We start from the raw sequence: 25,753 nt of genomic DNA, 5'->3' as shown, positions 1-25,753 counted from the left end.
CAGAACTCCTAGCTACAGACAATAAAAGCACTGGATATGGAGGTGAATATATGTAATATGTAGATAAGTGGGTGTACACTATGATAAATTACACACCTCTCAAAGGAATAAAAATCATAGATCCAGTCAAAACATGGAATTTAGCACTATTTTCACCATTTTACTTCCTTCTGCTGTGGCGGTAGTGACGTGCAGAATTGCACAACCTGAAGAGCTGCAGCTCACTGTGTGAAGCAGATAAACAGACACTAATAACACAGCATGCATTCATACCTAAAAGAAACTTGAGCTCAAAACAACATGAGGTGAAACCTGAGGCAAATATTTAGGAAGCAGGGTCGCAGATCAGCAATGCTTTTAGGATATTCAGAAAAAGAAAAAGTGTTGTTCATACTGACATGAAAATACAGGCCAACATGTTGTAACTCCTAATGTCTTTTATTGACTTATTAACTGATGACCTACTCATTTACACGAGAGCCCATTTGCCCCTCAAGATAAAACATGTTAAACCGGCAGAAAAATCCTGATGATGGAACTCACTCATAAATCAGATGACAAATTAATTGATTATTAATCAATTATTATTATTAACTGAATTAAAAATCAGTAAAAAAGTTCATAATCGTTTTTATAGTATGGAGAAATTTGCAATATTTCCATAGTTAAAAATGTATTTATTATTTTTTGGTTTATCATTATTTTTGTTATTTATTTGCAATCATCAATTACTTACTGTTTCAATACATCTGGATGACAATGTGATCTGCATGTAAAATACAACACAACACATCATATCATTACAGTACGGTTCAGTGAGAAGGTTCTCCACTAAGTATTGAGATTGTGTGAATGAGTACAGATGTGCAACAACTGTGGGTTGAACAGGGTTTGGTTTCATATACATACATACATTTTACAAGTCAATCTTGCACAGTTCTGCTGTGAGTTTGAAAACAGTGCGCCTGTTTGATGCACTTGAGAGATTCAACCTGTTTTACTGTCACAGATATCTCAAGTCATCACTGCTGTGACTTTATTTCCCTGCAGTCAGTCAGCTATTGATTAACAACAACTAGTTACCCACTGGGAGAAGGTCGCAAATATTTCCATATTGCATTCTTTTTCCAAAAACACTAATAAGGCTTCACCAAAATTACACAAGCGTACGCCAACAAGCTGAATGGCTGCTGTCGAGTGGCCAATTTCAGGTAACAATTATTGATGCCTGGAGTTTAAACATGGAATCACAGCTTGTGAGGGTAAATGGGATTCATGGCAGGAAGGGTATATCCAGTTTGGGGATTTAGCAGAGGAAAAGAGTAGGGATATGGATAAACAGCAGACTCAATGAGACCAGAGTGAGCTGGGCTCACTGGGACGTGCCGGTACATCAGCTGAGATTGAGGTAGTCTCGGTCTGTTTGGGAAGAACATGGGATGTAGCGGAGGCTGGCGCCGAGAGTCTCTCCCCGATTTGTCGTAGCTTGACAGGACGCACGACATCGGCAGGCCGGCAGTGGAGTGGGACAGACTCTGAGTGGGGGGAACTTTTTGTAATATTGTCCTGGTTTTGTCCCTCTTCTCCGTCTGATAATGCCACGGCACCATGTTGCTCAGCTTCTTTGCACAAGGCAGAGACTCGTCCTGGTGCATCAACCTGCCCTGCTGGATTTTATAAGCTGGTCGAATAGGAGCAGGCCGCAGGAGCTGCACAGATTTAGGAATAACTTTGGTGAAGCTAGAGGTAGACGTTGGAGCCCAGTCAGACTTCACTGAGAATGAGGAAGGTGAGTGGAAAGTATGGCTGAAATAACTGCCACTCCCTTTGTGTGTTGGTTTCCAGGCAGAGTCTTTAATCTGGTCTGTGATCGAGTCTGCAGATCGGGAGCTGGTGTGTGAAGCGTCTTTATTCTGTCCCTCAGGGCGTTCGGGTGTCTGAGTGCAGCTCTCAGACTTGCTTTCGTCACCACAGCCAGATGTATTTTTCACAGAGCTGGAACAGTTTTGGGGTAGTTTAGAGTCTGATTCAGGTTTATCGTCATTCTCTACTGGAGGGTCCTCTGATGATACAGAGGAAGGGGTGGTGCTGCGGGAGGAGGAAGAGGATAAAGGCAGTGGGGAGCCGTCAGAGGAGTTGCAGTTCTGGCTGGAAGAAGCCAAGGCGGGAGACTGGGAGCAATGAATGACGGAGGGCCTTTCTTTATCCTCGCTCTGAGGACTCCGGGGCAAGTTAAGGCTGGCCTGAGCCATTCGCTTTTTTTTCTCCAGAGGAGAGATGACCTCTCCAGCAGCAGATGGGATGTGAGCAGTCCAGGGGCTGGATGTGGGGACCTGGACAAGGCGGGCATAGACAGAAGTGCAAAGATTGGTGTTGGCTCTGTTTGGCTGTGAGCAGTCTGGATGGTGTCTATCAGACCAGAGAGCCTGGTGAGGATGCATCACTGCTTCGCTTTGGCAGGCCTCTGAACTCCTCTGGGTGACCATCTGGAACATACAGGGGATTTGTGTTTTCAAACACATGTACTAACACAGTCTCTCTTTTTGAAATATGTTAACAGATTTAGTATGTTACCTCAGAATCCATCTCTCTATCTGACTGAGTCCTCTTCCTCTTCCTCTCAGCCTTTTGCACCTTGCCATCCAGATTCCTCTTATATGGCTTCCGCGGTTTGCTTGGGGGCAGAGGTTTGTCATCCTCTCCTCTTATGTGTCTTTCAAAGGGCAGCACTAGCCTAAACAGATACATTTGTGATGATGAATCCCTTGATATTATTGAACTGAACAGGTTAGTCGGAGACAGAATCATCCTCACTTCTCATAGTGTCTGCGAGTGCAAGTGGCGGCGCTGGTGCTGCCCGGACTTCCTCCCAGCTCATCGTACACTTTCTTCCAGAGACGCCGCACTGTCACCTGATGGATAACACAGTGGGGAAAAAGATTAATAGCAAGGCCCAAAACATTTTAACAGAAATGTGGGGGAAGTAACTGACAGATTTGGGAGAATCAGTGGCTCGTCACACCAGGTGATGCTCATGGTCTCCCCTCACTGCCACCAGGGGGCCTCAAAATAATACATAAATAAATAACTAATCATTTTTTGATACATTATGAACTTTTTTTTGTGTGCCTTGTGTGTGAATGAGAGGCAAAATCATGAAGCCCTTTATAACTGCAGCCATTTACCATTTACATTCCCCCATCTCTCTCAGTTTAATTTGCCCCAGTATAGTGTGACCTCCGTTCTGACTTGCATCTGGTCCTTGCACCTCGGCATACCTGCTTTCAAGTCTGGTTTTAAAGCCGTTTTTGGGGAAGGGAGTTGGCTGGTTACCCTTTACATGCCATGTCTGCTGGTTTTCAATGCGTAAAAAACACACACTTTGGTGTTTTTTGAAGTCTACATATGTAGGCGGTTCATATTGCAGTGTTTACACCCTGGGATACAGTGGCAGTGGTAGTGAGGGTCACCTCTATTTAGAGCCCGGGCTCTGCTAGTGGCATTTCAACACGAGCTGTGCTCTCAGAGCAAGCTTGTCCCACAGTGTCATGATCAAAGACAGCAGAGCGTAGAGGACAATACATCGAGAGCTCAGCAGCCTAAAATGTCCCCCGGTGTGGTTGAAACCACCATGTTACACCTGACCTATAGCTCATTTTCCGCTTAGAAACTGGAAACACTGAAGCCTATTGCATCAGCTTTATGAACAATAAAGAGTACTTACTGAATCATAGCCCCCAAGTTTCTCCACAGCTTTGTAGATCCTCCAAAGATTAACTGGCATGGAGGGGAAAAAAATCACATTATTTTCATCTACATTCCATGTGAATATTGTGTTCACTCAGCAGCATGCGTGGCCCACTGAACTCACTCTGCTTGAAGCCCAGATGTGGGATCCTTTCTATTGGCGTGCCTCTGTCCTTCATGAAGGAGTGCAGCCTTGACACAAATGCCTTCTCCTCCATCTGCACTAGATCGGGCCTCGCGTCGTCCTCGCATTCAGTCATAGAGTCGTGGATCTCAATGACGGAGGGGGATGCCTAGCGTGGAGAGAGGGGATGCATTAAAGATAAAACTCTAAGTCGAGTGGCTCCTGTAAATGCGACACGGCCCACCGCGCTGATGTAGAAACCGGTTTTACAGTTGGAGGTATTATCACAGATGGGAGAGAACGACACTCAGAGTCATGTCATGGGATGCAAATGGTAAAATGAAACATCAAAATCAGAGGGTAGGGTTGTACCGCTACTTTCAATAGATAACCGCTATACATCCTGTCTGGAGAGAAAGCAGCAGACTTGTGGGGTTTTTGGTCTACAGTTGTCTGTCAATGACATCACAAATGTCACTTTGAAAAACAAACATAAGCCAAAGGAGGTAATTCATACATAAAGTGGAACAAACAAGTGCTGATGCTGATTGATGAGAGGATTTTGAATAAAGATGCTGTTTTGTGAGATCTAAAAATAAATGGTTGCATGTTTTGTTGTATTTCAGTTAATTTGATGTCAGTAACTTGGAAAAGGAGTTTTGGATACCAAGAAATAAGGTGTCACCACCCAGAATACCCAGAACTCTGATATAAGAAAAATTGACAATGTCACTATTTGTGGTTTGCAAAAAAGGAGAAATGAAACAGTGAAGGCATGCAGAATTAAAGCCATCAGTTGGAGAGATTTCAAGCAGAGAAACAAGACTTAAGAAGAGAAACTGTTGATGAAGACGGAACTGTTTCAGGATTGTCACTCTGATGATATTATTCCACGCTCAAACAGCACACATGCCGATATATTCACTTCTGTTATTGCAGTGAAATCATAGATTATGGTATTTCACCGTACTTGTGAAATCTCACATTGCTGCTGTGCCGATCAGTTTCGGCAGACTGTATGTCAAGAGAGACCACAATGGACAGTGTCGATATTTTACTTTGAATCATCATACGCAGATGCTGCTTTATATCTGTGGCAGTCCTTGTACAACAAAAACGGCTCAAGTTGGTTTCATATTGAATCAAGTTCCTCTATGTGGTTCCTGGTTCCGAGAAGTAGGCCTCTACAGTGAGTAATAGTGAAGGTGCAGGCCTCTAACCAAGATAGCCCCGACTGAGTCACAGTTCAGCAGCTCCACATTGCTATAGCCAGCTAACAGCCACCAGCTCTGACTTTCCACTGTTATTCTCTATCGCCTGCTTCTCACACTGCACATATTAGATTTGTTTGGTTTTTTGTTCCAAAAGAAAAGGAAAGTCTGTAAATCGCATTTCACAAACCACTCTGGATTGTCTGTGTTTCCAGAACAGTGATTGGCCGATAAACAAGTGGAGCGTATGCAAAATCATGTTTGCGCCCGCCTGGGATCTTGCATAAAATTCACCAGTATTCACAGAGGGACTTTTAACTTTCAGTCGTCGTTATCAGGTCTGATTCACAAAACTTTCAGGTTCATGCATCAATGGTTGCCTACAGGAAACGTCTGCACTCTACTCCACACACTGTAGCCCCTTCGCTGCAGTACTCGCTCTACGCCACAGAGCGAATATCATTGTGAAACACTCGCTGGATTTCCACTAGATGAAAATTTGTGGAAAACATGTGGGCGATGTTGATGTCAGTGTGTTGACATGTGATTCTCGCAATGATTGTCAGTGGCGTGCTGGATTGATGCAATCGGCAGGCCAGAAGTCACCACAGAAACCACCAGGCTTTTAGGTAACATCAGTCTTGGAAATTTGCTGAGCTAATTTGTGTTTCTCATATTGTACCTCTCATTTCAGTTACCAGAATAGTGGCTCCTGCAAGTTTCTGTATGCGCAATGAAATTTTGTAGTGCGTCTTATGGGTGAGATGTGCGTGTCTTCCATGGTCCTGGCAGCAGAATCACTTATTCCTTGTTACTCATTTCACAATCCGCCATCAAGATGAAACAACTGAACACATCAAAAATTTGCCACTATCTGAAATTAACTAAAAAAGGGAAGTGAAAACACAACTCGTAAGTCGTTCTGGGTAGTCATGTCTGAAGTCACTGATTAACTGTAACTGGTGGACTGCTTCCAGGAGGCCAACTGACACTTTATCAGCAGTGACCGAGGTTCGTGTAGTACCTGGCTCTCTGTCCCCTTCTCTTCATCACTGCCTGAAGCTTGTTTTGACGTCTCACTCTGGTCCTCTTGAGCTTCAAACGTTGACATGAGACACACAGCAGGGACAAGACGTTTACTCCAAAATCGTGGCTTTGTGAATTTGAATTCGCAGTCAAGGAATTGTCACAAGACACACTGGTGAAATCTAAACAAACTAAAACACATCATTAATTTAGAATTCATAATAATTTAAATGGCATTAAAAGTGATGTACAGCACTGCTGGGAATGTTGCAGTTTCTGTCATTTGTGTATAAATAAAAAATTAGGAATCTGTAGAACATATTGTCAACTGAGTCTGATATAAAACCACAGGTTGCAAAACCACTTCCTGCTCATGAACACAACCGCTTGTATGCTGCACTGTACAATATTGTAACACAAAAACGACAGTATCGGGCAACTGTGAGATAATCCAAAGCAATAAACTCCAACATACAGAATGCAAATGCCTGTTATTCCCCATATTTATTAAAAAAAAACACAGCACATAATATAACTACTGGTGCTGCAATATGAGATATTGAGAAATGCTGTACATTTTAGTGTTGTTGTGCGTGCCTCAACATTCAGGATCACTTTTATGTGTTTTATGAGGAAAATAAAACAAGTCCTAGGAGTGAAATGTAATTCTGCGAATGTCATTGTTCACAGACTGTCAGCCCTCCACCCACAGTCATATCATTTGTGTGCAAAACCAATGTTTCTCTTTTGAGATCACTTATTTCCTGTGCTGTGGCTTGAACCTTTAATTCTGAGCCTCATGCGCTGAGGACATATTTTTGATATACTGTGCAACTTGTCAAGCACATTCGAATGAGCAGTGTTACTTTTAATGGTCTCTCTGCGTGGTAGCAAATGCATCAGCCGTGGTTCTTGTACCAGATATTGATCTCAGTCAAAATACTGTGATAGATTACTCTGGACACTTGGTTAAGATTGAGGTTGATAGTAAACTCCTGAGGTATAATGATTACCTACGTCTAAATAGTTTGTTTCCTTCACAAATGAGTGTGATGTACATTCATTTCATTTCAATATCTATCAAGTTCAGTATAACTAAAGCTAAACAGTGTTTAGGTTAAACCTGCTGTAGAAAACAAATAATAAGTAAATACGAATAATATCTGGTTTCAGTGAACTCACCCATTTCCAGAAGTGATCTTCTAGTCTGTGGCTTGACGGCGTCTAGTGACAGTAATTCATGCATCACTCTTCAACTTCTCACCTCGAAATAGGAAGGTGTCTCCATGCAGCAGTTTCATTGGCCGACCGATTGCTCTGCAGCAAATGAGTCTGGGAAATTGAGTCTTCGCCACTCAAGTCTGAGAATGTCTGTTCTTTGTTTTACCTCCTTAGTTTCACACAAAAAGCTACAGCTGTGTTTAAATTGCTCGAGCGTAGTCCTACTGTGTGGGTTATTATCTATTTCTCAGTAAGTGCTAGGGCTAAGTGGTCTTATGTTCACAGTGTTTTACATTCAGCTGTACTATTACTGCTTTTACATGTATGGGGGAGAAGAGAGAAACAAAGTCTGTTGGTCTGGTGATTCAGTGACTAAAGCCTGGTCACTGTCAGTGCACACACTGGACTCAAATACACCAAAAATGCTACATTTGAGGAAGTAAAAGAGACATTCAACTGATGTCAAAATAAAGATCTAAATGTAGGAATAACGTTTCCCAGACATCTACAGTATTAAAACAATGTATTTTCATTAACTATTTTGAATTGACCACGTATTGTCAGTGTACATCAGTGCTTGAGTAAGCCTCAAATGTAGTATATGTAGTATACATAGTCAATCAGATAAAATGACTAATACGAAAGTCCAGTATTTTACGTCACTATGAGACTTTACTGGGTATAACTAATGTGTCTCTCTAGTACAGAGAAATTAATGTTGTGTTTCGATCATAGACTATTTGGTTTAGACATAATTTAGATATGTGTTTGTGTGTATAAATGTTGAGGATTAAAAATGAAACCTGTGTTAAGCTGCTCTTTAAGCGCATCATTTTCAATCAAGTGTATACATTATGTTGCTTTTTTTATGTGCTAACTTCAAAACACAAAAATAGAACAGAAGTGCAGCTGTAATGGCATTGTTTGGTGTAAAAAGTGCTTTAAATTCCCTTAAAGCTCACTTGTAGGTAGATGAAAGTTTTGACACTGGCTGGTAGCTGCATCGCTGGAAGACTTTACATATTAGGGAAGTGGTGAAGCACTACTTCTTTGAAATAGTTTCTACTGACCACTGCCTGAAAGATATTGGTAAAAAAAACCGAAAGGCCAGGGCCATGCAGAAGCAGCTTTTTCCACTAGAGATGAGTAATAAAGTAAATCATCTATTTCTCTACTACCAGTAATGAGTCAGAGGGAGTTGTCACCAGATTTTATGCTCGTTATGGCCACATACCAGTGGGTCAAGGGTCACCTTACTTTTAAGAGAACTTCATGGATTTCACATTTGGTTAAAAGGACAGTTTGCTGCAGCATTCTTTAAAACCATTTTTCGGATATTTTCTCATGAGATCGCATTTAAAACGTACTGCATTTTCCCTCCATTTTCCTCCGGCTGTCCACACTCAGCACACGCTTGTACAGATCTCGTGATAAAAACACTGACAAGCGATGAAGCTGCACTCGACACTATCCACATTTCCTCCACTTGTTTTTGATGTGCTTAAAAGGGGGATGCCCTATTCCTCCATCTGTTGCGGATAGAGTATGACATTTCAAAATGATTAACATTTTAAATGTCAAAATAACCAAATATCTACAAACTGCCCAAATCTCAAGAGGGATTTTTTTGGCTTGGTAGATACAGTACAAGTTTTTTGTTTTGTATCTAGTGTTGTGATTGTTGTCGAGATTGTCAACGTGGGCTCTCTGCACAAGTGGAAGAAATGTGATATTAAACAGCTGGTGTTCTCACAGCTCCCACATGGACAAAGTGACTCATGGAGAAATTAGACTTTAAAACTGGTAAATAGATGTGCCTGCACTTATTTAGTGGAGAAATAAAACATTTGATTTAGATTAGAAACCTGATTCACTGTTGAAATGTAGAAACCGTGATTAAATCTTAAACCAGAAATAAAAAATAACTTGAAGAGATCATGTGTGTTATGAGGTTTAAACTTCTTTGGTAACATATTCATACATTAGGCCTTATAGGAAATTCATTTTAATTCCACTTAATAGTGACAATATGTTTTGCAAAGCTCTGCAGCCGGCAACAAATGTGGAGATGATGATCAAAAACACGGGTTGAAAGATTGCGAAAATCCCCAGCTATTCATTTCAGACTTTCACTGACATAAACATACGAGGTTGAGGTGAGGGCAGCACAATGTAAATGAGAGTGCGTGGAGAAAATATTGTGAATCCAACACAGAAAAGATTTCCTGTCTGAAGTGAGTCATGATCCTGGGAACAATGTGCAGACATGTAACTGGCGCAGAAGATTCCCCTCAAGGTGAAAACTGTCATTAGTTGTGTTACAGAATGAGGTTTTCCAGAATTTAAGACCTGAAAGGTGCCTGCAGTCGTTTTAGGGGGAAGAACAAACTAACAGTTTAAGTACATCTGCAGTCATTAAAGGCAGAGCTGTGAGGTTAAACTTTAATAGTGGGAGTTAATGTTTTTATCTGTAGAGTTTCTCCAAGCTGTAGGTGTAAAAGGAAACTATCCTGAAACTGGATTAAGCTTATTTGTCAGTCCACACTGATTCATTTAGTGACAAACTAATATGAAATTAGCCTACATTTAAACACGACTTCCATTCAAATTTGATACAGAAACTGTGTATTTGGGGAGTATTTGATGGAACTGGACCATTAAAATGCAGCAAGCATTCTATTGTTTATTGCAGCTGAACTTAAATTTCAAAAAGTATTTGTGCAATGAATGATTTGCAGTTTGTGACAAATGTCTTCATCACACACTAGAAATGAAATAGAACATCTCTGAATGTCACGAGTATATGGGTGCCAAATACGCAACACACATGTAGAGGTGAACACGAACCCAAAACTTGAATTTAATGTATGTGAAAATATGACAATATTGGGGGTAGACGGATTTAAAATATAAATATTGGGATAGATTTACATAATTGAATTTACATTTTATTTACGTTTGTCGTTCACCTGGTCAAAGATTTAACTGAAGGATGTGGGAGAGGTAAAAATCTGATTTTTCGTGTGAAAATGAAACCTAAGCATTGGAGGTGAATTCCCCAGCTGTTGCCTCATTCCAGGAAACTGATTGTAGAGCACATAGTGAGTCTGTGTATACTTCTGAGTTCCTGTTAACCCTCCGAAAATCCCTGAAGGTTTTCTATGTTATTTCATAGCCTTTCTAAAGCGTATGCAGCCTATGCCATGCTTGGTCTATTTGGCAGAAGACGACGACAACATGGTTTGTTTATTTATTTTATTATGAAGAACATCTGTGCATTACAATAGACTCTGGAAAAGCAAACATGAATAACGCGATGGATACATGATGCCCTTTTCTATTCATCATCGATTTGTTTTTCTCCCCCATTGTCGACTGACCTGAAAGCTTAAAAGAGCAACAGTTTTTGTTCCACGATAAAAATGGTGAACTTGCATAAATTCTGAAGTCAAACTGTTCAAATCTTCAATTTAAATGTCACCAAATCACTGCATTGGCTTCCCCTCATTATGGCACAGCAATACCACGTTATCTATTAGAGATGCACTCGAAATCAACCTCAGACCAGCGAGATCCAAACAAAACAAAAAAAGAAAAAAATAATGCCGACTTGTGATTTCTTCTCTTCAGCGTGTCCTTGGAAAGTGAAATGTGCTGAAATGTTTCCGGTGACAAAAGGACTTGAAATGAAAACAACCGTTACATACTCACAGTTAAAGGGAACTTAGGTTTTATGTATTCCCAACTAAAGTCCACCACCCAGAGCACAGCAAATGTTTTTTTTTTTGTTTTTTTTTTTTCAATATTCACTTCAACCACAGTCATATCAGTACTAAAACATGGTTTGAATTTCACACAGGATGTAAGTTCAATCACATAAAAAGAGGAAAATTCAGTCTGCCGGTAAATAAAGGCAAAAAAACAAGGCAAAGGATTATATTGTAGCTGGTACCACCATCTTTGATTTTTTTTTTGGTCCTGAAATGCACAGGAGCACTTGCTACAAGTAAAGACAAAATTATACCTGAAATAGAACTGAAGTCACTTTGTAAGGAATGCAAACTAGAAGTGCTGACAACTGATTTCAGACTTAACAAAGGCTGATATTGTACTGCATCACATTTATAGGTAAAGAGATGTAGTATTTGAGGAGAGTGGGGGTGAGGGTGGGGGGTTTGGTCAGCCTATGGGTCATCACAAATCCCTAAACTATGCCATCAGTTGCTTACAACATCAACAATTTAATGGAATGGCCTTCTTTAAATGAGAGATTTCCAAAGCGTCTGGCCCGCGGTTACCGTCTGTTCATTGGTCCGTGATGTGGAGGATCGTCTGCTCCATTTCAGCCTCATCAGCTCACTAGTGTGCGTCCCACGGCCGACATCACTGTGTGTTGTTGTACTGCAGATGTCCTCGGCCGGGGCTGCCAGTGTGGTAATCTGGTGGTGTGAGGGTGCGGGGAGGGGCGGGTCGCGCGCTGGGCTAGATGAGCTCCACGTAATTGGCTGGGAACATTCCAAAGTGGCCGTCTGGGCCGTAGCCTCGCCACCAGCCCTCGTCGATCATCTCGATCCCGGTGATGATTTCGTCGGGGTCGAATGAGATCTCCGTGTCGTCGGCTGAAGGAGAAGAGCAGTGTGTATGATGTGCATTTTCAAATACAACATTTTTGGAATTTTCAAATTAAGACTCAGACTTTTTTTCCCCTACATGGGACCCACTTTTTATTAATGACCAACCATGCCTCATCTAGAAATCACACCAGGAGTGACTTTGTACTTAAATTAAGGTTCCTGACCGTTTTATTGACATTTCCACATCACCTTACCTTATCTTGAAAACATAAGTATCACAAGTAAATTCAGCCATTTTAAGTGATGTAGGTTTAATAAATCACAACTTTGTTTTATGCACGCCTTCTTGAAAAACATAAACACACAATAAATACTTTCTAAGTGAGACCAAATAAATGCATTTAGGCAGTTAACAGGCTTTATTTCTTTTCATCAGTGAAACTGTACACTTTTTAAAGACAATATAGTGACAGCTAGCAAACAGATGTCTGCAGAATGGCAGCTGCAGAAACTGTTAAGTAGAAACACCAACAAAGTCCTTCATATGGCTCAAAAGTGCATTGCAGATATAACTCTTTAAGACTTGAGAAGAAACTCTGGAAAGGTATTAAATAAAAATAAAAATAAAATAAAATCTCCTGCGACACACTTGTGGGCTGCTTGACTGACTGATTGGTCAATTTGCTGTTTTAATGTAGTGATTAAAAACACTCACCAGCCTGGTAGTCATATAAGGCTCTGGCACAGATGCCCTTGTCTGATGTCTCCTCAGCTGTCACCTCATAGGAGTTGGTGTCCTCCACCTGGTTATAAGGAATAAGGTTACATTGTGTTGCAGAATCATTCATGTGATGGAGGAAAACAGTCACAGCATTTCCTGCTGAGGCTAAGAAAGCAGTCACCTGAGCGGGCTCCTCGTAAGCAATCTCTTGGACGCAGGAGTTGGCAGCCGGTGCCTCCTCTGAAAAGAGACATTCCCGTCAGTATGAGTGTGTGCGATCTGTTTATCTGCCAGCAGGTGGCGGCAGTGAGTGATCCCGACAGCACGGTTTGGCTGGAGGGAAGACTGCATGCTTATAACGAATTACGGCAGAATTCTTTGAGAAGCAGATGGGAGGGTTGGGGAACTGCGGTACAAAGGGTTAACACTGAAGCTGATGTTGAGTGAAATGGGCCCCACCTGGCAACTGCTCCTGGGGGGTCGCCTCCTGCTCATCATACTCACACCTGGACTGTCCGTCATCCACATCAGGCTCTTATCACCCAGAACACAAGCACAGACATGCGTGTACACACAGGAACACCATTCACAAGTCCACACAGGCTGAAAACCACCACTAGAGATAAAGACATCCTTGGCATGCTTCAGTGTGGAGTAAATAAACAATACTGTGAATAATGAAGTTTCTTGAGAAACACAGAGCAGACTGAATGGAGGAGAGACTCATGATGAAATTCGTGGTTATAATGGAGATAAAAATGATGACACAGAATCAACAATGAGAAATGAAGCATGCAGCTTTTTGTTAAGTATGTTACTGTCGCCTAATATGCTGTGTATGCATTCTTTGTGTATGTGCCCGTGTGTGTGTGTGTGTGCGTGTGTGTGCGTGTGTGTGTGTGTGCCCGTGTGTGCCCGTGTGTGTGTGTGTGTGTGTGTGTGTGTGCGTGTGTGTGTGTGTGTGTGTGTGTGTGTGCGTGTGTGTGTGAGCTCACACCTGTGGCACGGACAGGAGAGGCGGAGCCTGCTGGCACAGGAGAAGCTTGGCGCTGAGGTGAGCTGGCTCGCTCACTTTCATACATTGGCTTAGACAGAAAAGGGCTTTGCAGACGCCCTGAGCAGAGAGACACATGGGACCCCCAAAGCATGCCAAAAATGGACGGGAGAGAGAGACAAAGTGCAGACACGGTGAGCAGAAGAAGACACCATGATGGAGACACGGTGTTAAATATGACTATGAGACCAGTCTGATGGAAAGTTTAAGCTGTGGAAAAGAAAATCTCCTCTAGAAAATCACCCGTTTGTTACGTGCCGCTACCTGAGACAGAAGCTAAGACAGCCTTGCAGCAAAGCAAGAGGGCCAGTGACATGGGAAACACAGATTTATGGAGAAGTCACAATGTACGCAGGGGGATACCTGGCTGGGGGCTGGCAGGGGCGGCAGAGGGGACGTCCGGGTCACTGGGAGTTATTCCCCTCTCCCTCTGCTTGAACATCTCTCTGGGGTTCACAGCACGCTGAGAGATGAGCGAGGCCGCCTCCTAGTGAGACGGAAACGAAACGAACATTATGTACAATAAGCATCAGATGGCCACAGGTGATTAGTAAGGCAGTGCCGAGAGAGGAGATCGCACAGGAAAGACTGGAAGACGTGCGTGTTTATGTTGAGCCTCAAGTGGGGTCACGTTTGATTAAAAAGAGACAGATGAGAAAAAAAGGCAAGCAGTTTGGCCAGGAGAGAGCGCTTTCAGGGAGGGGGGGGGGGACTCACGTTGGCCTTTTCCACAGATTCACCTCTCTTGACTGCTTTCTTCTGGGCTGACTGGTTCTCCTCCTGCTCCTCCTGACGATGTCGATATCAATGTTGGCACTGCTTAGCTACTTTCTTGACTCAAGTGTTTACAAAACGTGCGCACTACCCAAACTTATTTTATGTCCAACACAGTCACAGCAAAACATGGGTAACGCTCAACGTGAAAGGAAATTTCACACCAATCCACATTCACACTCATTTCAGCTTCTGTTCGTTTAGCCTCCGTCATGTTAGTTCACAGTTAAAACCTACTATTCAGTGTAATCTTTGGGACACTCACCCAGCGCTGTTTCTCCTGCTCTTTGCCCACAGCTTCCTGCTGCTGCTGATACTTCCTATTAAACAAATGAGAATTTAAAAGAGAGAGGGGACACAATTTGAATAAGTCCGTGCTACGGCAAACCGGTCTTATCCGGTGTGCATTTCCATTGATCGCCACCTACTTCTGTTGCTCGATTTGACTGGCCCTCTCCTTGTCCCTTTTGTCCCTCTGCAACGCCTCCCTGGCCTCTCGGTCTTTCCTCTCCTTCTCCAGATGCTGGCGCTCTTCGTCTGCCTTGCGCCGCTCCTCCTGGCGCCGCTTATCCTCTTCTTTCTAAACATCAAACAGCCCGGCAAGGTCAAGCGCGGGTTTGGGTGTTTTGCAAATATTACCGCCACTCACAGGCCTGATTTCACAATAGTTTATCCAAGAAAACTGCAAGGCAGAGAGCACCACTTTCTGGGTGTATCTGTGACAGGTAAGGTGATGAGCCAAAACTGCAAACAAAGGACAAAAATGCAACAATGCTTTCGCTGACTACGGTTACATTAGAAATGGCTAAAAACTGCCTGCCTTGTATTTTACATAGGATAGAAAAGTGTGTCAAATATTTCAAAACTGCTAACTCTTGCCATATTATGGGGAGTTTTTGCAATTTCAACAAGTCAATGATTCAAAACAAATAACACAAAAATACATTTTTTAGGAAGTAACTTTTAACAGTTGCTGAAGTCACACTGTCTCAGAGGTGAAGCTGAAGTCAGCGGCAGCTTAATGCCAGTTCAGGCGCCTACCTACCTCTGCCTGAGCCCAGAAGGTGTCTTTGTTGGTTTTTCTGATTTCTGACATAGCGTTGGTCTTCTGGTACACCGAACCCTACAAGAAGGAGAAGATAAATAGGATTGTGAAAGTGTTTTACACTGGAAAGAACGAAAAAAAGAAAAAACATATGGTGGGATCCAAGAACCAGAGCTGTTTTACATGAAGTCATTATTCTTTAATAAAACTAAACTTTCAGCTTCTCTCCGCTTATGTCACATCATATATTTGACTGACATATTAAACACATGTTGTGCCTGTTTTAGTGCTAGTTGTTCTGACCTTTTAACGGCTATCAGATATGAACCAAAAGTTGCCTTCACTTAGAAAAAGAGAATGGCACACAAAGAGACTTTGAGAGATAATTTGTTTAAAAATGTGTTTTCAGTGGTAGGGATGCTGGCCTAGTCCTGGTCCAGCCCTGCGTTTATCTTTTCTAGTATAAAACACAAACAGGAGGGCATGAGGCAGGAAATGCATGTGCTGCGTACCACGGGACCCTGAGGGCCGCTGTCCTGGAAGCGGCTGGAGGTTTCTTTGTGGAAGCTGTAGTTCGCTCCTGACGCTTTGGCCACCTTTTCCATGATCACCTCAGGTTCCACGTCGTCCTCCGCTCTGGCGTTTATTGTGACATGGGCGCCCTGAAACAGCAAGAAATACAAGTTCATTTTAATACTCAGACAAATGCGGAAAACGCCCACAGTTGTTATCTTGGTTTATGCACGCACCACCCAGTGGTTTGTTTACATGCACTGTTTGCTGGCACGATGTGAATGACACTCACAGTAATCCAACAAAGCTGTTTCATTATCCCAACAATGCCTGCAGCATGCTGTGTAGTGCTTTGTTTTTTTGAGTCCTGCTCAAATCATTAACATGCAATTCAGCACACAAACAGCATCCTCTGCAATCATAAACAGACTGGAGTGAAAAAGTGAAATGTGCATATTTAAACTCAAAAATGAGTGCAGTGTCACCTTAAGAAAATTTCTCATGGCGCTGACATGATTAGCACAGATCCCTTTCCTGGCGTCCTTCACTCCCTCTCCAGTCTGAAACACAATGAATCTACAAGTTCAAGCATGGCTGCCACAAACAGGACGGACAAATGTGCAGTGGTTAAGTGTAGCACAAACCCAGTTGATGAGGACATATTTAGGCAGACCAGAATTTGGATCCTGAACCCGGCAGAAAGCGTACATCACTTTTCCACTGTTCAGTTCCTCAACCATCTCCTCCAATCCTCCATCTGATACGTAAACATTGTGGAAAAGTCAAACCGTTACTGTGGTTGGTTGTGTAACTGCGGACATTTTTCCCCTTGCAAATGACGGGGTGAGAAAGCAGAGGCACGCAATCCTTTTGTGCCGATATTCCAGTGCTGCAGCTGCGTGCTGACAATGAAATTCCTGCACACATTTGATAATATCATGTTGAGATCATTAAAACTTGATAACAGTATCTACTTGGTCACTCACCTCCCTTTTCTGCCAGGCGGATATCATTACTGTTTCCCTCATAGGTGAACAAGGCCCTGTGGAAAACACACCAGTAAAGATATTGAAATACCAGCTAAACAGATGACACACGCAGACAGAAAACAGTCTGTTCCAGAAGTCGCACCACTTCGTACTAAGCAAAACAGACGTTTTGTAAACCAATTTTAAGCAACCTGCACCCATAGGCTCTATTTCAACAGGATACCTTTTACAGGGGAAGTATCGCTGCAGCTCTAATCCCATTTAAATGAACCGTGCCACTAACTTTTACAGGTTGCGTGCCCCTGCACCAGTAAAGATTCCACTGACTTTTCCTTGATATTAAATGCCTCATAAAAATAACTATGGATTAGCAGTCCTGCATAGACAAAATCCCTTGTTAATACTGGGTCATTTCCTGCAGGAAAGGCACATTTCTCCTCTTTTTTCGTAACCCCCCTTGTCGTTTTCATCAGCATGGCGGCATTTGAGGAAGTCTTTGCTTCTGTGCTCTTGCAGTCTGTCTTCTTGAGGTCAGTGTAGGCCACGCAGCTTTTTAGGTTATTTATAAGCGGAGGAGTGTTTCTATACGCCATGAATAGCAAGAAACTACTTGATAATCATATGAATCATAAAGATTATGTTGACATTCACTTAAGATTTTAATTGTGCCAGGTTTAGATAAACTGTTTATGCAAGTCTATGAATTAATTTATGGACATTGTGTAGCCTTTATTGTTATATTACTGTATACAGTAGGAACTGCTGACTATTAGGTGATACGGGAGGGATAAAACTATAATCTAATATAGAGCTACCTCCTTTATTATTGACACGACCTTCCATAGAACAGTAACAATTAAATCTCTACTTGGTATGTTAGTTTCAGACCAGTATATGTTCATGTTTGGAAAATTAAACTATTGGAGTGCCAGTGGCCCTATACAGGCATTAGCCTCTGGTCAGTGTAGTGGATGCAGTGCACACCTGCAGAGCTAGGTAAGGGGAAACAGCTCACACTGACAACAAATGATCACTTCACATCTATCAATACACTAACATCAAGTTGTGGTGAAACTGAGTGAGGAATGTCACAGAGACATCTTTAGAGTATGAGGCCAGCAGGAGTCCCTTGGCAGTCGCTCCTTGGGATTAATTAAATCAGATCATCATTAAACACAGCAGCTGCCATCAACAGGTGTCATTTCATCCCTCAAGGCGAGCACAGACGCTCCCGTAGCGTTCAGTAGCACAAAGAAGAACTTCCTAGATTTGACTTTCACACATATGCTCGTATTTAACTTCCGATGTCTTACCAGGAAGTGGGCGAGGTAGCCAGCGACTTATTCATTCAACATCACTGCAGACAAGAGTGTCGAAAGATGCTAATAAAATGCACGCAAAGCGTAGAGATTCAACGTTTAGCCTGTTAGGTGGCCAGTGAATGTTTCCTGGCTATTAAACATGTTACCAGGTTAGCTATCCAGTTAGCTCGTCTGTAGCGTCAGTTAACACGCCAGGATGCAATAACCGCGGGGAAAACAAAGATTACTCAAGCTAACGCTGTCGCTAATTTAGTAAGTAGGAGGTCTGCCGTGGTTAACAAAGTGCCACTGAGGAGCAGGTTAAGTTTATCTGTCGTTAGGGTTAACTTACTTGACGACTGGCTCAAAGCTAGCCAGCCCTGCAGCTAACATAGCGCCTCCTACATGAGGCTAAACGCCGTGTCGAGGTGCCGCTTCTTACCAGTTTGTATTGGATTTTTCATCTACCACTTCTTTAAACGCAGCTGTCAATTCAGGGCCATTTTTGCTGAGGTTAACAGCCATCGTTATGCTGAGTGCAGCTAGCCAGCTAGCTATCGGGGATGCGCCCTTCCTATTGGGAGGAGTGGCGATGATGCTGCTGACTTTCAGCCGCACAGGAAGCTACTTTAGCTCGTTTAGCTAGCAGCCACATCTCAGCCACGGCACCCTGCATGCGGCACACCGGGACAGTCCGAGAGCACGGAGCTAGTCTCGCTGTTGTTATTATGCCGATCACGGCTGTGAATCTTTGCAATACGTAGTAAGGTGCAGCACATTCTCACTTTATGAAAGTAAAGTAAAATGAAAGACTGTCCTGTGTAAATACTGTGTTGTCTCCACAGCAAAAACCTCGCATGAAGTGTTGATGAATCAAACGCACCCTTGAGTGCGGTGGCTCTTTACATGAAGTTTTCACAGCTCTTTCATTGACCTTACATGGAAATCAGAAGGAGCTATAATGCATGTATGACATTTCTATAGTTTTCTCAGCTTATCTAGAGGAGGGGGGTTTCTGGTAAGGGCATTAGCTCTTCCTTTATCACCATCCATGGACGACTGGTCCTTTTTACTTCATCACAAAGACACACAAACTGCAGACAACCTTAAACCAAGATGAGCTTTATTTCGTATGTTATGACAAGGTCAATAGTTATCTTGTGTAGGCTATGTGGACGTTCATGGTGGCGCTTCAAGCACACGTCTTCCAAATTTTAATATGCGTGAAGTCTGGTCCTGCATTCAGAGAGAGCCAGGCTGAGATTTTCAACAGGAGTACTGGTGCTGATCAAGCAGGTTTGTTTCCATGTCTACTAATGAAATGAATCACCCAAATGGGGGATACAGCCCTGATAGCAAATTTACAGTTTATGACATCTATATTTACACAGAATGAGGGTTAAGGCTAAAATTTTAGTCAGAGGTGCTAGGCAGATGAATTGTAACGAAATCCCTGATATCAGGCAAATGGCTGTGAGAAGGTTCTCCAGAGTGCAAAGCATGCCAAGCTGCCTATATAAACTCTATTGAGCACACTGGACAAAGGAAGTCAATGTCACATCAGTCACATGATCAAGTGAGGCTGCATTCAGTCGTACAGTTGGAAGATACTCAGCTTTCAAATAAATAAATAGCCAGATGAACAAACAACAATGCACACAAAGTTTGAACTAGTTCTATTACACACAAGTCATTTTCAACTGTGGTCTGGCAGCAAAAAGACTTTCACTGCATTTAGAGGATACATGTTTTAAATTTTTTCGTATTTACTGTATTTCAGGACAACTTGTTTAGACATTTTTCTCTACAGCAGCTAACAATGAAGAAAAAATCTATATCTGGTGCCTAAACCATGGTGTTAACTCTACAATCAAAGCTTCTAAAATTTTCATGCTTTTCTATGGACCATTCTGGATGAATCCGCTCAGTAACGCCTCAAAATACCCAAATTCTTCCCCTTTATAACATCAAATAATTCCCTTTATATTGGCAGCATCAGCACATTATGAGCCAAGATTAAAAAAAAAACAAAACAAAAAAACATTGCATTTTCTAACTACTTTATCCAACAGTCACAATGGATTATATTAAAACTAATATTACATTATGACACATCACAATCATGTTCAATTCTGGTGACATGGACGAAAGAAAAACAAAAAAGTCCTAAAACTAAAGCTTTCAAAGATACAATACAAAAGATCACAAATGTATCACTGAGACAAACTGTTTTACTGTTAGTGTGGATTATTAAACCTAAAACAATAGAAACGTTTGCAGACCCGATCATGAGTACAAACAAAGAAATGCTGACAAACTTCACATCGCTGCCATGGCACGTTACTGTATTCATTCACCTCAAGTAACAAGATGCACATGACTTCAAATTATGAGCTTCTGCAAAATGTTGAGTCTGTGCGAGTTCCTGTTTTGGGTATAAATAAACTGTAACCAAAGGCCATTCATTTCACTTTAGAAAACAGTAGCATGTACATGTTTAACCGCATCATTTAAAAGCTGCTCACGTCAAGTGTTGTTGATTATAATAAACCGAGATGGTGATGAGATGAACTGGAGAGGCATAAAGAAAAAAAGCCTCTCGGTGACAAAATGACTTCTGGGACAGTATTTATTTATTTTTTTTGTGCAACTCAGTTCTTCTGGAGTGCTGATCTGTCTTTGATCGTTACGCCTTTTTGAGAAGTGTGAGCGCTTTCTTTAACATGAACAAAACAGTAAACTTGAGTTTCAGATCAGTACTAGCTTTCAGAAGCCTGATGATATGAGGCCCAGCCATTTTTCTCACCATGGGTCACTGCGTGTAGAGGCTGATGACTTGATTCGATACCTGAGTAACTGAACTGAGGAGGTGGCGCACAGCTTAGCTATACGCCACAGAGTAGCTATGTTCATAGCTACACGACAAGTAACAAGTTAAACAAACAGCAGTATTTTGTGCACTATGGACACCAGCCATTGGTGGTTACTTATACCGGATAAAAGGGCAATGACAGCATGTGTGAGAAAAATGGAAGTTGACATTCACCCTATGAGGCCCCACAACAGTGACGCTAGGGCCAGCAGCTCTCCAGTGTCTTCAGAACCACTTAATACTGATGCAGTTTGAAATGCAGTGGGACCAGTGATTCTTTCCATCTTTCACATTGTTTCCGGGTTAGAGACAGTATGTGCCAACAGATCGGCTGCTGGTAATGGCACCGCACCATTGTGTGTGAACAGGGAACATTCTGCCTCAATTGCACATATACCGAAAATAACAACACAGAAAGGCCACTAAATACATGGAAACACAGTAATAACAAAACATCCAGTGGGACACAGACAGTACCTCTGAAATGAAGGGAGAGCCCATCTCCTAAATCAATCAAACATTTTGTTTCTGAGTGGCACAGCGATATGACTCATGGACAGTGACAATGAAGCGTATGAATAGCAACAATGATCGTGATAATCACAATAGCAGGAGTAACAGTTTAAAGTCTGAGTTTGGTGGTATGGACTGTGAAGAGTTTCCGGTATTCCATATGGGAGTGCTTTAAGGAGCCCATCAGATCCTGCTCAGCAGATCCATAGAAGTCATGAAGGACAGCACATGGGAGCAGCTCAGCACATGGAAAGCCAGGTGGCACTGTACCTCATTGTATCGCTTCCCCCTCCACAAGATGGGCTGTTGTCTAGTTTTTCTTTTTCTCCTCTGTTGCTCATTTGCCTCAAGTTACAAATCAAACTTTTGTTCTCATTCATATTTTTGATCTCACATTGCATACTTCTGTGTCCAATCTCTTGCTAATTTGTTGTACCTGTAAAAACACATGCAAAGTTTGGAGAGGTTTTCAGGTGAACTTGCAAACTATTAACTTAATCTCCAAATATGATAATGAGTCAAGCACGACAGTAAGCGAGGCTGGGAGATGTAATAGATCTTCAAATTCAAGTTTACACTCACTTTTCCCTGTCAGCCTTGTACGTGTGGGCGATCTCTGGTACCAGTGGGTCGTCAGGGTTTGGATCACAAAGAAGAGAGCAGATAGACAATAATACTGTGGAGGAATAAATCAGAAAGTTATTAGATTACATTAACCAGGGCCAAAAGAGCATATCAATATGTATGGTAAATGGACTGTACTTGTATAGCGCCTCTCTAGTCTTCCACTACATTCCTGTTCATCCATGCATACGCTCATGGCAGGCGGTACTATGCAAGGTGCCAACCTGCTCATTGGGGGGGAGCTAATCATTTATACACATGTTCACACACTGAGGGTGAGAAATTTGGAGTACAGCATTTTGCCCAGGGACACTTTCACAAGCGGACTTGATTTGACTTGTGCAGGCAATACTATTAATAATGCTTGCATTACATTTAACTGTGTCAGGCCGTCAGCACTGTGCAATTCACAACTATTTTAATAACTAAAAATGGCACACTAGCATAAATCTTTATATTATATCAATATATATTATTATATATTTATATTATCTCTTACCTTTTGATACTGTAAGTGCAGGTGACCATTGCGATCTCAGTATATCCAGACAAATACTTCCATTGCTGTTGATATTTGGGTGGTAAATTTTTGTTGTGAATGCAACCTGTGACAAAATAAAACAAATATAAGAGAAGTGACTTGAAGTGAGTAGAAACATACGTGACACACAAGGCAGACCCTGACTCACTTTAGGTGGTTTGAAGGGGTAATCTGTGGGGAAGTGAATGGTGAGGAAAAACACTCCACTCTGATATGGGCTGTCACTCTGTTGAAATAAAAATAGAAACAAGATAAGCCCCTTGTCAGCAATTCCAGTGTTTTTATTGCTTATTTCAATAATATTACAATTGGGTTAAGACACAGTTTCACTTACCGGACCCATTATTGTTGCCTGCCAATGAAACACTAGGGGGGGGGGGAAAGAGCAATGATGTCATGAAGTGTAAACATTTGGATGCAAACTCCTGATGCACAATGCCATACTCTACCAATGTAATCTGTAAACAGATTTATATATACCAATAAGGTTATTATATTACAGCATACACTAACACAGCTATTTCTAACTACTTACAATCATCTCCAACTGGTCCAGCAGAGCACTGAGCAGGTGGGTCCCTCTGCAGGTCTGTCAGTTCCTAATGGCAAGACAAGCACATAATGAGACAGCCTCCAATTGTTTTCTTATTTATTCTGGGTAGATGTGGGTAAACAAGAAAATAAGGCGATGTTTCAGAATCAACATTAGGACAATGCATTCTTGTCAAAATGATGGGATTACAGGTAAATTCTAGGCATTTTGAGTGAGAGAATATTATAGCTTTACAGGAGAGAGAATCCATTTCATGTCCGGATTAACGTAAAGTGGGCTAAAGTGGCAGCCTTGTAGTATATGATCCGGGGCTTTAGACATGTAAATGGTTTAGGACAAGTGACATCATAGACATTTTAGTCAGTGGTTCAATTTCGCCCATGGATGTCGACAACAAAGGCAACAAAACTCAATAAAAAAAAGCACAAATATTTTCTTCAGAGCTAACTGAGGAAAAGGGGAGAGACTATTATGTTAAATTCGAGTTGTGACATCAACATTAAATGTAAACGCTATAGCCAAACCCCAGGCCGTACTAGTCATGAAATGACAATGAGCACAGACAGTAAAACAACAGATGGGTAAATAGAAATCCCGTTATTTAACATCTCTTGACAGGAAGCGTATCTATTCAGTTATATAAATACACACCGTGGCCTGCTCCAGTGCCCCATTTACCATTCCATATATGGCAACACTGACACTAGGGTTCAATTTTGGCAACCAGCTGTCATTCAGCGACTAAACACATCATCCACCAAACCCGTAGAGACCAACAAGAAGGATAAGGACAACTGACTAGCTAACAAGTTAGAGCACATCCTGTACAAGTCAGTCAATCACACCAAAACACACAGCGTTACTAGCGCTAGCTCACTGCTAACTTAACTAGCTCAGCGCTGCACTGCGAAATGACTTATTTAGCTTGTTGGTTAACATTAGCCCCCTTTCCTGAAGTATTGATGAGGTGTTGGGTCTCAGAGAGAAAAATGAGATATTACACACAACCAAAACCCAGCTGGCAAGATTAGCTCGCGCTGTTTGAGTGGTTATTGGTAAGCAACGTTACTGTAGCAATGCACCAACAGGGCCACCGGTGGTTAGCTCGTCTTTGTCTGTGAATTATTTTTTAAAAAGGAGCACAAACGCAGGCGAGTAACGCTAAGGCGAGCTACACAAAGGGGCTACACAATTGTATGAGCTTCACAGAGGGTCCCACACGCAGAAACATATGTCCACTATGAGGTTTGGTCAGCACATGAAAGAAATACACACTCACCTTCTGAATTCTTTTCAACGCCATTGCATCAATGGCTGTGCTAGGTAGCCTGTCAGCTAACAGTTAGCACCTCACACATACAATTTGGCTTCTGTGGCCGCGTACTTCCAAATCTCACTATACGTACACTCAGGAAATCACCTCTAACACATAACAGACTTTGGGCCTCTGGTTTTAGTACAACCTATGCGAGATATAGTGTGTAAATCTTGGTTTTTCTGTAGCTTCAGGACAACCGAGGTATTTTGCTCTCCCCTCTCATCCCAACTGCTCTCCGTGGCTGGCAAACAGTTTTTGGTAATATCGCGAGAGTTTTCTTGCAAATCGTGAATTGACAATTACAACTTCCATCATTGTAGTTCTGAATAAATTTTCTGTTTTTTTGACAAGCCACCTCACAAAATCAAAATTCATGTGGCTTATGTGATTATCAGGGTGATTAATGATTATTACTGTATTGCCTCAAAGCAAATGCACGTGGCCTATTTTTGATCAGATTACATTTTATTATGATGTCAGAATCAGAATCAGAATTCTTTTATTGTCATTGTGCAAGAAGCACAACGAAATTGAAATAAAGAGTAAGACTGAGTCAAAACTGAGTCAAAACTTCGAAATTGAAATAAAGAAAACACAACGAAATTGAAATAAAGAGTAAGACTGAGTCAAAACTGAGTCAAAACTTCATGCAGGTGCTTCCTGGAAATGCAGACATCCACTTATATTTTGGCTGTGGCAACCAATTCCCTCCTTTCTGTTTGCCAATCAATCATACGCTGCCTTAGATCAAGAGTCACTTTTTAATTTGTATTAAAAACACTTCTTCAAGTATTAAAATCGTCATCAGGAACAATACAGTCTTCATCCTTATCAAGATCCAAGAACTACTGATATAGATAGGAGAGCAGTGTTGAAACAACAGGGTAATATATGGCCTTAATACGGTCTGTGACTTCAGTAGAATAACTGAGGCCAGGTGTCCACAAGATGTCACTATTTGAAAAGAGCAAAAACGCACAGGAAAGGCATGGCCAGGATAGATAACGTACACCGGAAACCGTTTTTGCAAGT

General features: G+C 41.9%; 3 protein-coding genes across 4 annotated transcripts; all 3 read right to left on the bottom strand.

Moving 5' to 3' along the window:
• Positions 1 to 417: 417 nt before the first annotated feature.
• On the bottom strand, positions 418 to 7,359 carry arid5a (AT-rich interactive domain 5A). Its single transcript, XM_070833853.1, has 7 exons — positions 7,291 to 7,359; positions 6,107 to 6,177; positions 3,872 to 4,040; positions 3,725 to 3,777; positions 2,815 to 2,912; positions 2,575 to 2,734; positions 418 to 2,486 (listed from the first exon to the last, which is right to left on the bottom strand). Exons 1-7 carry the CDS (start codon positions 7,352 to 7,354, stop codon positions 1,248 to 1,250), a joined length of 1,854 nt encoding a protein of 617 aa, XP_070689954.1. The 5' UTR covers positions 7,355 to 7,359; the 3' UTR covers positions 418 to 1,247.
• A 3,211-nt stretch (positions 7,360 to 10,570) lies between these two features.
• On the bottom strand, positions 10,571 to 18,888 carry LOC139203999 (drebrin-like protein B). 2 transcript variants are annotated; one of them, XM_070833933.1, is made up of 15 exons: positions 18,743 to 18,888; positions 16,997 to 17,052; positions 16,655 to 16,767; positions 16,496 to 16,570; positions 16,010 to 16,159; positions 15,498 to 15,575; positions 14,881 to 15,032; positions 14,718 to 14,772; positions 14,396 to 14,467; positions 14,042 to 14,165; positions 13,622 to 13,738; positions 13,084 to 13,158; positions 12,806 to 12,864; positions 12,619 to 12,706; positions 10,571 to 11,948 (listed from the first exon to the last, which is right to left on the bottom strand). In XM_070833933.1, the coding sequence occupies exons 1-15, from the start codon at positions 18,823 to 18,825 to the stop codon at positions 11,812 to 11,814; spliced, it is 1,434 nt and encodes a 477-aa protein (XP_070690034.1). In that variant the 5' UTR covers positions 18,826 to 18,888; the 3' UTR covers positions 10,571 to 11,811. The 2 variants fall into 2 exon arrangements, with proteins under 2 accessions (XP_070690034.1, XP_070690035.1); XM_070833934.1 differs by lacking the exon at positions 13,622 to 13,738.
• A 518-nt stretch (positions 18,889 to 19,406) lies between these two features.
• On the bottom strand, positions 19,407 to 24,954 carry ube2d4 (ubiquitin conjugating enzyme E2 D4). Its single transcript, XM_070833521.1, has 7 exons — positions 24,683 to 24,954; positions 23,386 to 23,449; positions 23,185 to 23,216; positions 22,999 to 23,076; positions 22,809 to 22,914; positions 22,268 to 22,361; positions 19,407 to 22,121 (listed from the first exon to the last, which is right to left on the bottom strand). The coding sequence occupies exons 1-7, from the start codon at positions 24,704 to 24,706 to the stop codon at positions 22,076 to 22,078; spliced, it is 444 nt and encodes a 147-aa protein (XP_070689622.1). The 5' UTR covers positions 24,707 to 24,954; the 3' UTR covers positions 19,407 to 22,075.
• Between the last annotated feature and the right edge of the window lie 799 nt (positions 24,955 to 25,753).

Source organism: Pempheris klunzingeri, chromosome 7 (genome assembly GCF_042242105.1).
Source record: "Pempheris klunzingeri isolate RE-2024b chromosome 7, fPemKlu1.hap1, whole genome shotgun sequence".
Lineage (NCBI taxonomy): Eukaryota > Metazoa > Chordata > Actinopteri > Acropomatiformes > Pempheridae > Pempheris > Pempheris klunzingeri.
This window is presented reverse-complemented; position numbering and strand designations above follow the sequence as displayed.